This window comes from Branchiostoma lanceolatum, chromosome 2 (genome assembly GCF_035083965.1).
Source record: "Branchiostoma lanceolatum isolate klBraLanc5 chromosome 2, klBraLanc5.hap2, whole genome shotgun sequence".
Taxonomy (NCBI): domain Eukaryota; kingdom Metazoa; phylum Chordata; class Leptocardii; order Amphioxiformes; family Branchiostomatidae; genus Branchiostoma; species Branchiostoma lanceolatum.
In genome coordinates, this window is record NC_089723.1 from 31,467,507 (window position 1) to 31,483,321 (window position 15,815).

Here is a 15,815-nt window from a genome sequence, read left to right on the forward strand (position 1 = left end):
ACCCTCCCGCTGCCCCCCCGAAGACCGACCCCGCTCCAATCTCCGCTGTAAACCCAAGCTCCGCTAGCCGATATACGTATATCGGGGGGCAGCGGGAGGGTGGGCCGAGAAAGCTTGGGAGCGCGTGCGGTGCTCGGTGGCGCGACGATTACGATGTCTGGACTCCCAGGGTAAGCATGTCAAGACAAAAGTGGCCTGATGTCATATAATTTGACTTAATATCCCGGGGCTACCACCTCAGCTGCTCCCTGCACAGTTTATAAATCCAATTTCCCATCTCTTCTCATCTATCTTGACCTGATTAAAATCCAATCTTCTTTCTGGCACAGAGCGGAAAATTACTATGTAAAAATAGTATCAGGTACATGAAATTTGTCCTATTTCAGTGTACCCAACAGCAATCACTATCTCATAAAGGGAAGAACTGTCTGATACAATACTGTATCATCACAATTTTTCCATTCTAGACTGTGTTGAAGAAATATGAATTGCCATTTAAACAGGCCTGTGTCGACCTTTAAAGATGCAACAGTAGTTTTGATTTTTGTTTTGTTGTCCTGGCTTCAATAGTACCTGATACAGTTGTTAATGTGAATATTTCATGAGAACAGTGGGCAACTGCTGATCTCAGAAAACTTCTATCGTCATCAATGTATAATAGATTCACGGCCATCAAGCTTCTTTCGTTCTCTTATGATTACCTTGCAAGAGCAAGAAGAGGAAATGAAGAAAAATAGAAACACAGAAAGAGAATTAGACCACTTCCTCTAAGTTTATCGACTGCCAAGAACAGATCTTGGATTTTTCAATAGTAAAATGCCTGGTCCAGTATCTAACTTTGCAAGGTTATACTGCAAACACAAATTGTTTTATAATGCTAACCTTGAAAGATTATCTACTATACTTAATATTGATGTTGTCAAACATGAATCACAGACTTTACCACATTTCCACCTTTCTTTGTGACCACCAAAGACACAAAAGGATGAACAATGGTTATCCAAATAACCACAATAATTGCAGGGCTTCACACCAGCTGCCTCACACATTACCCTTTTATAACATTTCTTTAAGTGTTAGTGGTTCAAACAATCAATGATTACAATGGATTTTGTACTGTAAGTACTTCTTTCTAGTATACGGGGTAATGCACTATAGTACTTCATAAATCAAAGTATAGCGACAAGCAAGAACATACATTATATAAATGTGTGTGTCATAATATCAAATGCTGTTCTCTGGCTTTTCTTTAACATTACTAAATTCTACAGAGGTTACATTCTTAAGTGTACTTCTTTTTGGTAGGGAAGTACAGTAGGAAAAACTAGCAGTGATGATTTTGAGGCCTCTCTGGAGTAAGTTGTTGTTTTGACAGTAGACATGGTAGATGCATGGCTTTACAATTTTACTATGTAGCTGCCTAGGGGATTAATAAGTATAAGAATAAGACAATTGTGTGAGCATACAGTTATGCTATGTGCATCTCTGGGTAAAAGTCAGTTGTATAGATTAGTCTACACCGAGTGACATTTTTTCTTGGTATGACATATGAACAACAAACAAGAGATTGTGTGAAAAGTTGGACTCTGTGGAAGGTTGCGTTTGCGTTACCGTACAAGTAGAAAGTAGGTTATGTTGTAAGAAGACTATTGTACAGGCTGTGCTATTGCAATTGGGTCCTGCTATTGTTACAATAACTGTGTGCCTTACAGATGAATGCATCCTACAGTCAGTACTAGTATTATCAAACATGAAGTAGTTACTCTACAACTGGGAGTACAACTCACAATGTGTAACTGTCATGCCACATGCTTCAGTGCAATCTCCAAAGTACATTTGTAATCTCCAAGCAGCTACTGGGAGGGAAGATCCTTCACATTTTGTGGCCGCTCTGTTTTGTTTTACTGTCAGCCCTCTGACTGGAAATCAGTAATCATCACTGTGTTCCCTCCCAACAGCTGCTTGGAAACAAACAACGTACATGTATATAGGCCTGTTGTAGACAACCATTTCTATGTAACTTTAATTACCATGTATGTGGGGTGTAACTACTTTTTCCTGTAACATACATCCTCTCTTGTTCCAGGTATTTTACAGGTTAAAGGTAGTGAACGTTTGTACATGTTACTTCCCCATATATACTAGTCCATCAACATTATATTGTCATCTTTAATAGTACATCATCTTTAATTCACTTACAATAGGTTTATTCCATCTACTATACCTACACTACAGTGGTAGTACATACTACTGACAGGAAACACAATAATTAATTCTCTGAAAATTTTGGATAAAATCTCAGTTCTCAAATTAGTCTGATCAATAAACTTGCACTTGGAAGTACATATCAACAACACAACATATTATCAAAGACAGCCACAGTTAAATAATGATATGATCCTACATAACTCTCACCATTTGTACTACACAAGAATGAACAGAAACCAAGACCATATGTAAACTACAATCCTTCTGTTACCACTAACAGCTTTTATATCATAACCACCAGGAGGTGGAAGTGTACAATTCCAACAAAGGCCTGAGATAAACCAGTGTTTAAAAGCTCTTGGAGGGAAGAACTCAGACTGCTGGCAGTATTTTGTCCAGGAACTCTTTTACATCCTGCATTTCCTGTAGGCAAGAAGACAGATGGCATGTCAGGACTGTGGAACATCAACGATCAAGTATTACAGGTAATCGAGGCTGTCTCCAGAAAAGCTGATTGCTGGGACCAAACAAATTTCACCCTGTCTGTCTGTCTGTCAAAAAAATTGGAGCTTCCCTTGAGGACATGAAATTGAAGAAAATGTATTTTTGCGAGCTAAAAATGACAGATTTAATGACAAAAACTAGCAACATGGGCTCCCAAACATTGAGTAGAATGGAGAAAAATTGAAACCTGGAGACAGCCCTGCAGGTGATACATGTAACTTCCCAACCTTGGCCTCAGGAGGCTTGTTAGACAGACAGAGAAAATTGGGCCGTTTGTCAGCCAGGGCTGTTTTAGCAAAGACAGAGAGAGGAACGCTATGCTTACCATCAATTTTTCGACTACATGTACCAGGTTACATGAACATGAAACTGACAACATGCAGATTCAGAATGTTTTACGTAAGGTCCTATTCATGCCAAAATGTCTGTGTTGTCACATGCACCATGAGTGCTAGAATTAAACAAAAACACAGATGCATGTGTACAATACATCCTCTCCACTTGCCTTTGCGTTGGAGCTGTGCATCATGCCGGGGTAGGTGTTGAAGGTGTAATTGCTACACATCTTGGACAAGACGGACTTGGTCATCTGGCCAAACTTGTACGGTACAACTGGGTCCAGGTCTCCGTGGCATTGTAGGATGGGAGACTCATTGTTCACCTTCATGGCCTAGTGAAGTGAACATTATGATTATATTAGGAGACTTGTGATATGACTAGAACATGAGTTAAGTGAATAGCAATGTTAGAAAACCTTTCATGTACTGCACCTTTGAGTCTTCATGTCAACAAACATGATTACATATACTGTGGTGTAGATCATGTAAGCCTGTGCAACTGTTGTTGGCAACTAGTACTGAGGCTACTATAAAAGGTCAGGGATGAAAAGCTTACTCCCTGAGTGCTTGTGCTTGTGCATGTGCCTCACTTCACTAAATCCTATGAACACCTGCTGGGTACCTCAATAAACACATGTAGGTTTAATCCAGACAAAAAGTGCTTATCCATCTTGTACCTGAGCAGGATTTGCATAGAACATTAGCTGATTACATCTCTTAGGTAAGAAAGTCAGCAGAATCTGATGTTGACATCTAAGTGGTAACCACATTCTTGGACAAGCTTTCCAAACCAGGATATACACACATATATAAATCATCTGTCTGAGAATTATGCCTGAGGCATTTTGACCTTCCTTTTCAACAATATCAGTTTCCCAATTGGTCTGAGCCCTCTTCTTGCCAATCTCTGTGTAAATGTGCGTGTACCATTCGTGCAGTTAGAGCCTGCTGCTACAGCTAGATAGCCATTACACACAAGCACTCTGATAAATCCACGCTTTTCACACAGCTTCCCATTGTATGTAAAAGCTGCCTTCCGACTATCAACACAAAAACAGTGTTTCGACCCACGCCATTACCGCACAGCACAGGTGGCATGAACACACCGTAGAATTATGAGGTCATTATAGGACTGGAGAAGAGTCTGCCAAACGACTGAAAAACAAGATAAGGCCGTGTTTCACTTACGTCTGGGAAGGACTCATGAAGGGGCAGCCAGGAACTCAGCGCTACCATGCCTGCCAGGGGCTTCTCCAGGGTGAAGGCGGCATACAGGGCGAGCGCACCCCCCTGGGAGAACCCTCCCAGCACGATCCGGTTGGTGGGGATGCCCCCCTTCTCCTCCTCCTCCACCATCCCCTGTACTGTGAGGGGCAGGGTCGCCATCACAACATGGTCAATACATCATTTCAAGGCAGAATATTACTTGCAACAATATCATTTTTCATTAGCTTTCCTCAATGTAACAGGTACGGTATCTCAGTTTATGTACAAGTAATGAATTACACCTCTTGGGAAAGCAGCCCTACCAAGCCTGATAATGTGCATGCAAATATGTCCGTGTACATTTAAAAAAATCTACGGTTCTTGGTGGCAAATGTGCAGATGTTAGCACATTGACGCACAAAATTAATCCATGTGTTTTTTTTTTTCACACTTTGGACAGATCAGCCAAGAGGCTCAGTGGGCGTCACTCCACCACCATGGTAGGAATATCGTGTAAAGTGCCTTTCCCAAGGGCACAAATTCGGGGCATGGCGAGTATAGAGCTTGGCACCTGTTGGTTTGGTTCTGAGCCCAAACGCTCTAACTGTTGCACCACCCTGACGCCACTGGGCGTGTACATACATCTTGCTATTACACCCAGCTTAAGTAGAATTCAGAGCCCCCTCTGCAACACATAGTGACGTCATCACCTGTTGACTCTGAATACCGAGCACAGCCAACAACAGTGGTGATTCTTCTCCATCAGGGAGGCCCCGGATAAAAAACTGTCAACCAACCTTTATGGATGGGTAAATCTACACGTGGAATGGATGGGCTGTGGCCATGGATTTGACTAACACATCGGAAATGTGGAGACAATGATAGATACTTCTCAAGGCTTTCCTATTTAAGAATCTTAGAAGGGAGCAACTGTACGAAAATTCCTTGTCCCTATCTATCTTTAAAGATATTCCTAAGACTCTTTTAAATCTTTTGACGAAGACAGTCAGCTACAGTGACCTATTGGAACAACGCAACACCATTTCACATACAGTATATGCTGTGGGGATTATCTATCTATCTATAGACTGTAGAGTGGTGGGGATACAGCCAAAAAGTCAATCCAAAGAGCAAAGTATGACAAAGGCAATCCCCTTCTGAATAGACACGAATGTGCATGTACGTGTTGGATCACAGTAAGAAGGTATACCACTTGTTAATTGTCAACTGTTGTGCGTATATTCAAGTGCACGTGAGTTGGGCATTAACATTTTTTGGGTTTAATTAGTCAGTAACATGCCCAACATTTTGATAAATAGTAACTGTTACTCTTAAAGGCCAGGGAAGATATGCCTAAGGCTTGATCCTATAGAAAGCCCTGGCCTTGAATTAGCATCCAAACTATTGGACCAGATCCATGATAAGAGAGTCTTCAACTTTCTCATCAACGTAGGAGTCATTATCTTCAAGATGCACTGGCTCACTAATGATCACACTGTGGCCATAGAACCACCAATTAGCTTCTGCCATTCTGGTATCCCTGGGCGTAAGTACTCAGTTTTCATTTGAAAGGAATCAAAGGAGTCTGTCATAAGACCTCAAGGAAAAAAGGCTAAATTGCCTCTGAGAAGAACCACGTCAAAGCAGCCACCTGCCTAATGGACTCCGGTGATTGATCTCTTGGATGGGCCGAGTGGTGGTCGTGATCTTATGAATACTGTAAATGCAGAAATGTTTGTGGTGGTTTTATGTTCACGTTTTACGCAGTAAGCTCTTCGTCGCAAACTTAAAACCCCCACAAACATTTTTTGCCCTCCTACCTCCTTGTCTACTATTGTCTAAAACGCAAACTCAAAACCACTGCAAACACTCCATTTTCTTTCTACTGCGAAATTAAAACCACACAAACCTGATGCATTTACGGTAACGTTATCTTTTACCCACATTCATTTGTGGAATGTAATTTCGGTACAAAGTTCAACAAGTGTAAATTTGATATCAGGGATCCAGCTTGTGACTAATGAATTCCATTGGCAGTGTCTTACCTAGAGCCGCTGCTTTTTTGATCCCAGCTTCATCCTCCCGGCCGCCAATGTTCAAAGTGTACAGGTCGAACCATGATGTCATCTCATAACCCTCATTCAGGGTTACGGGCATCTTGGGTCTGGAAGAGAACCATAAATCTTCATCCTGACAGTGAGATGGCAGGGAAGATCACATCCTGCATCCTCAACAACAAGCTGGTCGTGGGAGAACACAATTATGAACCATAAAAGGACCGTTTTTCCTGAACGATCATGATTACATTTTGTGATAGGCTTTACAAGGAACACCTGCCATGTACATGCATGCCTCAGACACACCAGGAGGCATTGGTGAAATCCCTGATGAGTGTGTCTTTTGGTTTTTCTAGAAGATGGGAGATCCATCATACATGTGTTTATTCCTCTGACTACTGATTCATCACAACCAGCACCATTTAGACATCAATGCAACCACTGCAGAAGGGTGATGGTGAAAGTGTTTGGAAACTCTATGAGTGGCCCAGGCTAATTTGCATGTCTCGTTACACCGGTTGGTTGAATGGCCGGTTGGACGTCTCTTTGTGGTATTTTGATCAAAGAAGCTGCTGTTGATGATGCATACATGGCCATAAGGCCATAGTACCCAAGCCCTTCTCTCGAACATGACCTTGAATTGGAAATCCATCATTTCCGTCTGTACTTTTTATCATTCCTCAGAAAAACTATCAACAAGTATGCAAGTGACAGTCAATGCAGACCCAAGTGACACTCAAAAATCAGAAAGAGAAAAGAAGATAGGGGAACGAATAGGAACGGAGCCAAGGGGGAAAATTTGTACCATCCCAAGATACATGTATGAGTTCATTCTGTGACTGACATCAAATTTTCTCCAAGCCTCTGTTAGCTGGCTGCTGTCATTTCTTATTATTCAAACCACCAGACAACCAAGAAAATGGCTTGTATTGTCCTAATTGGGAATCCAGCATGACACGGCAGCTACTTTGATCAGTCCGTCATGCTCACAGCACTCCTGAGGCTATAACTTCTCATCTTTTTTATCAAAGGATCATCCTAACCTTTGATAACGGAACATCCAGACTCCAGACTGTTTACCTCATCAATTGGAGCTTTTTCTAGGATTTATTTGCTAGCTGGGGGAGGGAACATTTGGGTTAGCTGATAATGGCTTACCTGAGGAGAAGACAGTACGAACATGCATCATCACAATGCTTACAGACTGCTGCAAGCCACATGCATGCATCTTTGGAGTCATTTTACACTTTGCTTTGAGGAGAAAAAGGCATGCATCTTTTTAGGTACTGTATTGTCACTTTACGACAGATTCAAATATACCATGCTGTAAGCCCAGAGCATTGTGAAGTGCATTTAAAGATACTTTATAGTTTCCGACACGTGAGAAAGGCCACAAAATGACACACTTTTGCACCTTTTTACTAAGTCTAACAATCAAAAATATATATTGGATCTAATGTGAAGACTTTGAAAAACAAACTGAGCACACTGTTGGGAGATTACAGGATTTAACCTCTTTCATGTTTGCTTCAAAAAGAATCTGTAGGTCTCTTTCCTCCTCCCATCTCACTGCACATCTGTGACCCAAAATGCAGACTTCATCGCACAAACACACTTCATTCTACTCTTGTTCTCATTAAGGAGCTTTCCATTGAAGTAGTGCAGAGCTAGCCCAGGCCTTGAGAAGAAGGAAGTGCACTCACGCTGTAGGGCAGATGTACTTGATGTGTGGCTGCCTGATTTCTGACAGTGCATACGACCAGCCGTGCCTAACGAGAGAAAGATAATTAAGGCCATTATTCAAATGAATCTCAAAGTCGTTTTGTTTAGAAAAATACAAATCTCAAGTAAAGGTAGGATACCTTCCTTTACAATAGTATAAATGCTGGCTTGCACCATACATTTTGTACGTTTCAAGATTGTTTAAGATCCTAACTTTCAATGTCCATCTGGTTGGGATTGCTTCCCAGTCATCTTTCCTCCGTCTCCCTTTACACTTATGCTTTAATGGCAGTTACTTATCACAGCTGTGAACAGGTTTTGGCAACCTGAAATTTACTTTATTACCAATGCACCTGGAGGCACCAGTTGCTAACGTCTGATATGCACAATATTGGGAGATTTACATGTGCATGCTTGCAGGGGTACTAGTGCATCAAAGTGGGCACTGTGGCTTTTTGACTGTTAATATCATCCACAGGGTGTCTTGAATTACAAGAGAAGCAAGTACATGTATCTGCAGCGGAATCATGATCAGAATTAGCCTGGGAACCATCCTCCGTAGTAACCGCTGGCTTTTCATCAAGTAAAAAGATTGAGCCAGCAGTCACTACAGAGGATGGTACCCAGGCTGGATCAGAACAGTCCTATATGTATACTTACTGCTGCAAATTCATGTGGGAAAATGAGCCTACAATTAATTTATACAGCAAAAAAAAACAGTCTGTTTCATCACTATCTAATTCTAAATTCAGATCATCACCTTTGATTGAAAATGGAGTAAATTACTAGTATGAAGTTGAGTTCAGGCAAATTACTTTTCAGACATGCTTTAAAGTACTAGTACATGGGCAACAACATAATACCCCATAAACACAAACTTTGCACAGTTTGTTAACTTTAACTGGGTATGGCATTGCAGTTGAGTGAATTCTCTGAGATGTTAATCTAAATCTGTGATGTTTATCAAAACTGTGTATCATACTTCCTGACAATATCTTGCAACTCACTAATATTCATAACCGTAAACAAAAGAATAGCTACTACATGTAGCATGGTGCTTCACTCATTGTGACATAGTTGTTCAAATGACATATTCCAGTACTTGGTGATCTACGTCAATTTAAATCCATCCACAGCCCTAAAAAACATAATGATACAGCTAGGATCATAAGGGATGAGTTTGCCTGCTCACTCGTGTGCCCCGTGATAAAGATGTACATGTAGATAACATACATACCCCGTGTCTCCCAGGCCATGGAGGAAGATAACCTACAACATGACAAAGGAGGGATTAGTCCATGACACTGATGTATTGAATGATCTTGTAGCTTTTTATGTAAGTCACATGCATCAGCACACAATTAACATGAGCTAGTAGTCATGAGTGTCTAGTCTAAGGGAAACAAGGCTGCCACATTTGTACAGGGTTCAAAATACCTTTTTATCAGTTACCAGTTGCAATATGTGATTCACAATTGTAGCAAAATACTCTGCATTTTCTGCAATTTGTCCAACATTTCTTTTGCAAATTGCAGGTTTGTTGGTGAGTGTTAGGTTGTAGCAAGGAGGTTAAGGTTGTAGCTGCTATGAATTACCCCTGTAGCAGTACTGTTTTTCCATAATTGCTAACAATGGGTAGTCGTTTAATAGGAAAAATTGTCTAAAACATATTTTGATAATTTAGCATCACAACCAACAATTTGCAAACATAACTTACTCATACTTTAACATGAACAATGTAATTTGTGACAAGGTTAAATATGTGTACAAAATGCAATTTGCCAGTAATGGATACTAGTACCTTTCTACTTGAGTACTTCTAGATGTACTTAGTCTGGCAACCCCTGGGTTCTCTCAGATAAACATCAATATGAGTACTTGACTTGAGATTCATAATTTCTGTTTTCTCGTCAACAGGATTTTGTGTTATTGAAGCTTCAGCCAGCAAGGTTTCAAAACACAGAGATGTTTTCAAATAAACATTAGTGGTAACTACCAGGATGATATTTTGCCCGTGGCCTTGTGCTCTGGAAATTCAATTACCTGGGACATGTGTGTTAATGCAAACTGCAAATGCAGCTAAGCGACCTTTTTTCGTCATCACACAGGTCTTTGAAGAGAGTGTGGTAATGTTGCTGTGCGAGACAAGTACCGATTTGTGACGTCATTGAAATGCCAATAATTGTTGCTCTCCGATGTCAGCATACATATTCAACGTCAGAACAACAAGTATTTTGCGAAAATATGTAGAACAACAAGTATTTTGCGAAAATATGTGCATGGCTTTGAGGTTTTTATACAATTTGAAAGGGATCACATAGTGCTCTATATAATAATACCAAGGGGATCTTTCAACTTTTAACTTAAGAGGGAATACAAATTATAACATGATGTCACAATCATAATAGGTGAATTATCTGCTAAGTGCTAACTCTTGCTTTTACCAGAACCAGTAGAAGGAACACAAATACAGCAGATGCAGCTGGTAATGCTGAAGAAATGTAGTTTGGGCCTTTGGGTGATTCTACATGGTGTCTAAACATTGATTTATAATCCAAACATGGCAACAGCTGCTAATCATAAATCAAATTACCACTCAGTGACCAGATCCGCATATTGTCTTACCCCTCACGCATTAGCGTAAGGTGAGAATTGTTGTTGTAAGGACACATTTATAAAGTAGGTCAGAGTAAATGGTTTCAGAAATAAACTCGCTCTCACCTGAAATGTGTTTGTTTTTTTTTAATAAAATGAATGACAAGGGCATGATAATTCACTGTCACCGTACTATGCAACAGACAGGGATGACGTTTTGGGTGATTATGACGTTGATGACCATTACAAAGGGTGCCTAGTCAGGCTTCTATTTTGCCACATAATACTTTATCGATTTCAGGACCAATGGGGCCAGGTACCTGCCTGTACAAATACCCTACATCAAATTATATTGCACATTCCCAAGTAGTATATCGGTAAGATAGGTACCGTAGCGGTGTGCTTGCCAGTTGCGGAGACGGTGACAGGGTCGATCTGAGAGGACATGGCGTTTCCGCACATAAAACGGTTCAACTGCTTAGGTGTGCCGGCGACTGAACCCCAAGGTGGCTGTTTGGCAGGATTACCCCCGGTCTCGCACCCCTCCTCCTCAACCGACGAGCCCTTCTTCCAGGCACCGAAGAACGAACCTCGCACCGATCCCAAGAGAAAGACACAGGGCAGAAGGATGCCTGTGTTTCTCCTAATGGGAGAAGCAAGCCGAAACGCCAGAATTTTTGAGAAAAATTGACGGGAAAGGTTCCACAAACTACGGATCGATGTTCGCCCAGTCGGCCTGCTGTCTCGAGAACGAAAATCTCGTGCTGTGAGGGTCTCGCGAGAACGCCCAGTCCGTCAGCTGTGCCCCTGTTGTGAAGCGCCATCTAGCAAGTCACTGCAGTAGTATACGACAGGAGTTGTAGCTCAGGACAGCGTGATCAGCACCATGGTCACTGACAGTTTTCCTGGGCAACCATCAAAACGGCATGTTTTTTTACCCAAACTTACCAGTTTCAATAAGAGCCGTCCTCGGCGAGTGTATATTACTTAATGAAGGGTTTGGAAAGTGAGGGACCATCCAGCTTGCATAGAGCTGGGAAAGAAGGCACCACCAACATGGGTTTAAGGGTCTGGGAAAGAGGTTTAGTTGATTGCAATTTTTTTTCAAAACTTCAACTTCAACTTGGGATACCCCCAAATAACCCCGCAAGGGGCAAAGTAGGGGGGGGGGGGAGGAGGTCCAAGGCTAAGGCGGGCAGGCCTCCAGCCTGGCGCGGAAAGACTCAACGGTGGGAGCCGTAACAACCGCGCCAGGCAGGGCGTTCCACTCGGGTATGGTGCGGGGGAAGTATGAATATTTGTAAGAGTCTGTTCGGGCGTAAAGTGGTTGAAAATTTGAGCGTGTGGCTTCCCCGGGTGCGCCCCTGAGCTGGTTTCAGTAGACTATCTGTATTAATATTGATGTGGTTATTAACTAGCTTATAGAAAAAGGTGAGGCGGGCGTTCCTCCTCCTTTCAGAGAGAAGGGTCCACTGCAGGTCATTGAGCAGACGATTGCAAAGTGTACTGAGGAAAATACTTTTGATCACAACGCCCTGATGTATTTTCCTTGGCCAGTCTTGTACGACTAGATACATGCCACAAAATATAAAAGCAAAATGTGAACAAAAGACCATATAATATATCGCAAAGAATGTAAACAAGAAGCAAATGAACTTATAGCATTTAGAACAAACATGAAACGCTACAAATTTAGATGCCATCAAAGCATAGTACATAATTTTGACTAACAGTGCTTACTGAATGCTGCATCGACACAAAGGACATTCTTATATTCTACAAAAAACAGTTGTTAATCAAGTCTGACAGTGGCTTGTTACTCTCCAAGCAGAGTTCGGCTCTGGCTGTTTTCTTAAAACGTGTTTTAGGCGTTTTTGTCGGACTTTCTTTTTTGTCCCGTTTTCTTTACTTTGCCAAGCCGAACCTCTGCTTGCAGACTAGTGGCTCGTAAACTTAAGCTAAAAATACTAACTAAAAATGGAAAATATAAGCCTAAGACTTGAAATAAGTAGCCAATATTTTGATAGGACTGAGAATAGATGGCTACAAACTGCCTCTGTATCATAAATGCTCATTATCCACATCTACAAAATTTTAGAAAATACAGAGGAAAAAAAAACTTGACCCTACCTAACACATAGTAAGCTTAACTAGATGTATCTAATGCTAGAGCAGAGATTTTCCTGGCTCTGTTAGCTCACAACTACTCAGGCTCTCCAACCACCTGCCTTCCTTTCTGGCCCTGTGTCATTTTCTTGGTTCGGGACTCCAAGATATGACACAAGGCAAATTACGTAATGGTCTAGGTTCCCGACGACCGACTGACCACCACATAAACAGCAAGGACAAAAGATGGTAGAAGAATCCAAGCAGGCATAAGCTAACAGAACCAGAAAAATCCCTGTTGTCTGAAACTGTGAATTTCACTCCGCAAACACTTAACGTTGAAATAAGTAGCCAAAATTTTGATAGGACTTAGAAAATATGGATTCAAACTACCTCTATACCATAAATGCTCATCATCAACATCTACTAAATCTTAAAAAATACAGAAAAGACCCTACCTAATACATAGTAAGCTTAATTAGATATATCTAATGCTAGGGTTACTGCGTCAAATTTCCAAGCCAGGGCCCAACCAAGCTGTTTGAGAAAACAAAGAATGAAAAATGCATATCAAGAATAAACGTAATATAAGGTATATATAAGGAGTACTTTTTTGCGTTTTTTTACCGTCTTTTTTTTTTTTTTCGTTCCCGCAAGCTTTGGAAATGTGCCCTTAGGCATAACATATTACATGTATACATGACTGCTGTAAAAGTGTACACTTTGCATTCCATAAAAGGTCATTGACAAGAACTTCATTTTCAGACTACTGGGGGCGTGACAAGAAGTTAACATGATTTGTGATTGTCATTTCAGTTCTAGGTTCAACCTAAAAATGTACATTTACCATCTCCTCTGTCTACCTTTAGTGTTGGCAGCAAAGAGAATCATGATCTCTTGATGGATGGACAGGCATTCAGCACATTTTGATGACACCCTGAGTAAAGTTGCTGATAAGAGGTTGCGACATTTCAAAAGCAATGGCTACATCTGCACACAGGGCTTCAGCCTATAGCTATTTCTGCAGTATACAAGCCTGATGTATGGCAGATTCAGTTTCTGTAACCATGCCGATGACCGGGATCGCTCTCGGAGTAATTACAAAATTCGGTGTTTCAGAGAGCAGAGATTTTCCTGGCTCTGTTAGCTCATAAGTACTCAGGCTTTCCAACCACCTGCCTTCCTTTCTGGCCCTGTGCCATTTTCTTGGTTCGGGACTCCAAGATATGACACAAGGCAAATTACGTAATGGTCTAGGTTCCCGACGACCGACTGACCACCACAAAAACAGCAAGGACAGCAGATGGTAGAAGAATCCAAGCAGTCATAAGCTAACAGAACCAGGAAAATCCCCATTCTCTGAAACTGTGAACTTCACAATCACTCCGCAAACGATCTCAGCCATCGACACAATCACAGAAACTGAACCAGCCACACATAGGGCCTGTACACTACAGAAACAGGCTGAAGCCTTACATGCAAAAGTAGCCACCACTCAAAAAATGCCCCAACCCCTACCAACAACAACACTCAGGATGTTAACAAAACACATCAAGCACCCTTCCACCAACCAAAAGATTGTGACTAGCACTGCCGTCAATGCCCTCAGCTACACAGAGGGAATCGTATGTCCAGTTAAAGCTATCGATGCAACATCACAAATCAATAACTTCCCATCACGCCAATGACAAGTCAGTCCCAGCCCAGTTCTGTGGAAACATTTTACACTTTGAACTGCTTCCCATGGTAAACACTAACAATTCCAGGTACTCTGGCAGGGCGTACACACGAGCACCGGTCCTTCTGGATGTCACCGTGGAGATGTACTTGGCGTTTGCTTTGAGGACAACCTCTCAGCAGAAGTAGTACTGAGAGAAGTCAAATCACACAAGAATTAGGACAAAACAGCCAGACTAACATCTTCTTGCTTTGTTCTTATCAAAACACCAGGGACACTAGGATGCTTTACATTCTGCCAGGAGTTACTGTAAATGCAGAAATGTTCGTGGTTTGCAGTTTTCTTGTAAGCAAGCTCTTTGCCGCAAACTTAAAACCACCACAAATTTGTTTGCCCTTAAACCTCAAAACCAACACAAACACTCCCTATTGTGAAATCAAAACCATGCAAATTTAAATGTATTAACAGTAACAGTAGAATGGTGACCGAATTCTAAGTCAAAATGGAGAAGTTTTACAGATTCTACTCACAGTGGTGTTAGTCCAGTCAACAATCTCCTCTATTTCTTCAAGTTCTGCAGCAGGGCCAGGGTGTACACACACATCAGCTGCAACTTTGACACAAAAGACTCAACGGCTGTCCAATGGTATTGGGAATGTGACATACAATTAGAACTGAATTTTTGGTCATGCACACATTTTGTCAAACACAAGATGTAACTGAGGACCAATGCCAATGCACGTACCATATGCATGCCTAATTTCATCATGAATCATATCACCATCAACTTTTAAAGCAGAGCTGTCAAACAATACACAGGTAATGCTCACCTTGTCAAATGCGGCATGTCCTTCAGGCCCTGGATGTTTTCTCAAAGAACCTTCTGTGACTGATACTTGCTGCCCTTCACGCACGTCCAGACATATATGTCAATGGTGCCTCATCACCATTGCTGCAAGAAACACATCAACGACTTAGTCCAATGGCAAGCGGGAATGTGACATACGATTATGACTGGGTACCGTTACCTCTGATAAAAAGTGCGTGCATTGACCAACATTTTCAACCAACAAATACGTTCTAAGTTCCAACCATGATAGATCGATAAACATTTTCTGCCAAGCATTGCTCAATGCTCAGGTCTCGCACAAACGCATGGATCAAGAGTTGTCCTAAAGTTGAAAATTTGCGTTGTGTTCAGGCAATCACAGAACCTTTTATATAATGAATTCTTACCAACTTACACACAGCTTCATAGAGTCACGCTAAACACAGCTTTAAAGACGCTAAAGCAGAGTCTGCTGTCACACACGTACAGTACAGCATAGAGAAATACTGGTAACTTACTGTCGAATGTCGTGGGAAAGGCAGAGGCATCACGCCATAGTAGATATCATTGGC

At 41.5% G+C, this 15,815-nt stretch overlaps 1 protein-coding gene across 1 annotated transcript; it reads right to left on the minus strand.

Annotated features, from left to right (window-relative positions):
• Window positions 1-938: 938 nt before the first annotated feature.
• Window positions 939-11,398, minus strand: LOC136428615 (acyl-protein thioesterase 2-like). The gene is made up of 7 exons (XM_066418259.1): window positions 11,021-11,398; window positions 9,273-9,304; window positions 8,017-8,082; window positions 6,302-6,420; window positions 4,239-4,414; window positions 3,218-3,382; window positions 939-2,631 (listed from the first exon to the last, which is right to left on the minus strand). Exons 1-7 carry the CDS (start codon window positions 11,090-11,092, stop codon window positions 2,581-2,583), a joined length of 681 nt encoding a protein of 226 aa, XP_066274356.1. The 5' UTR covers window positions 11,093-11,398; the 3' UTR covers window positions 939-2,580.
• Window positions 11,399-15,815: the final 4,417 nt, after the last annotated feature.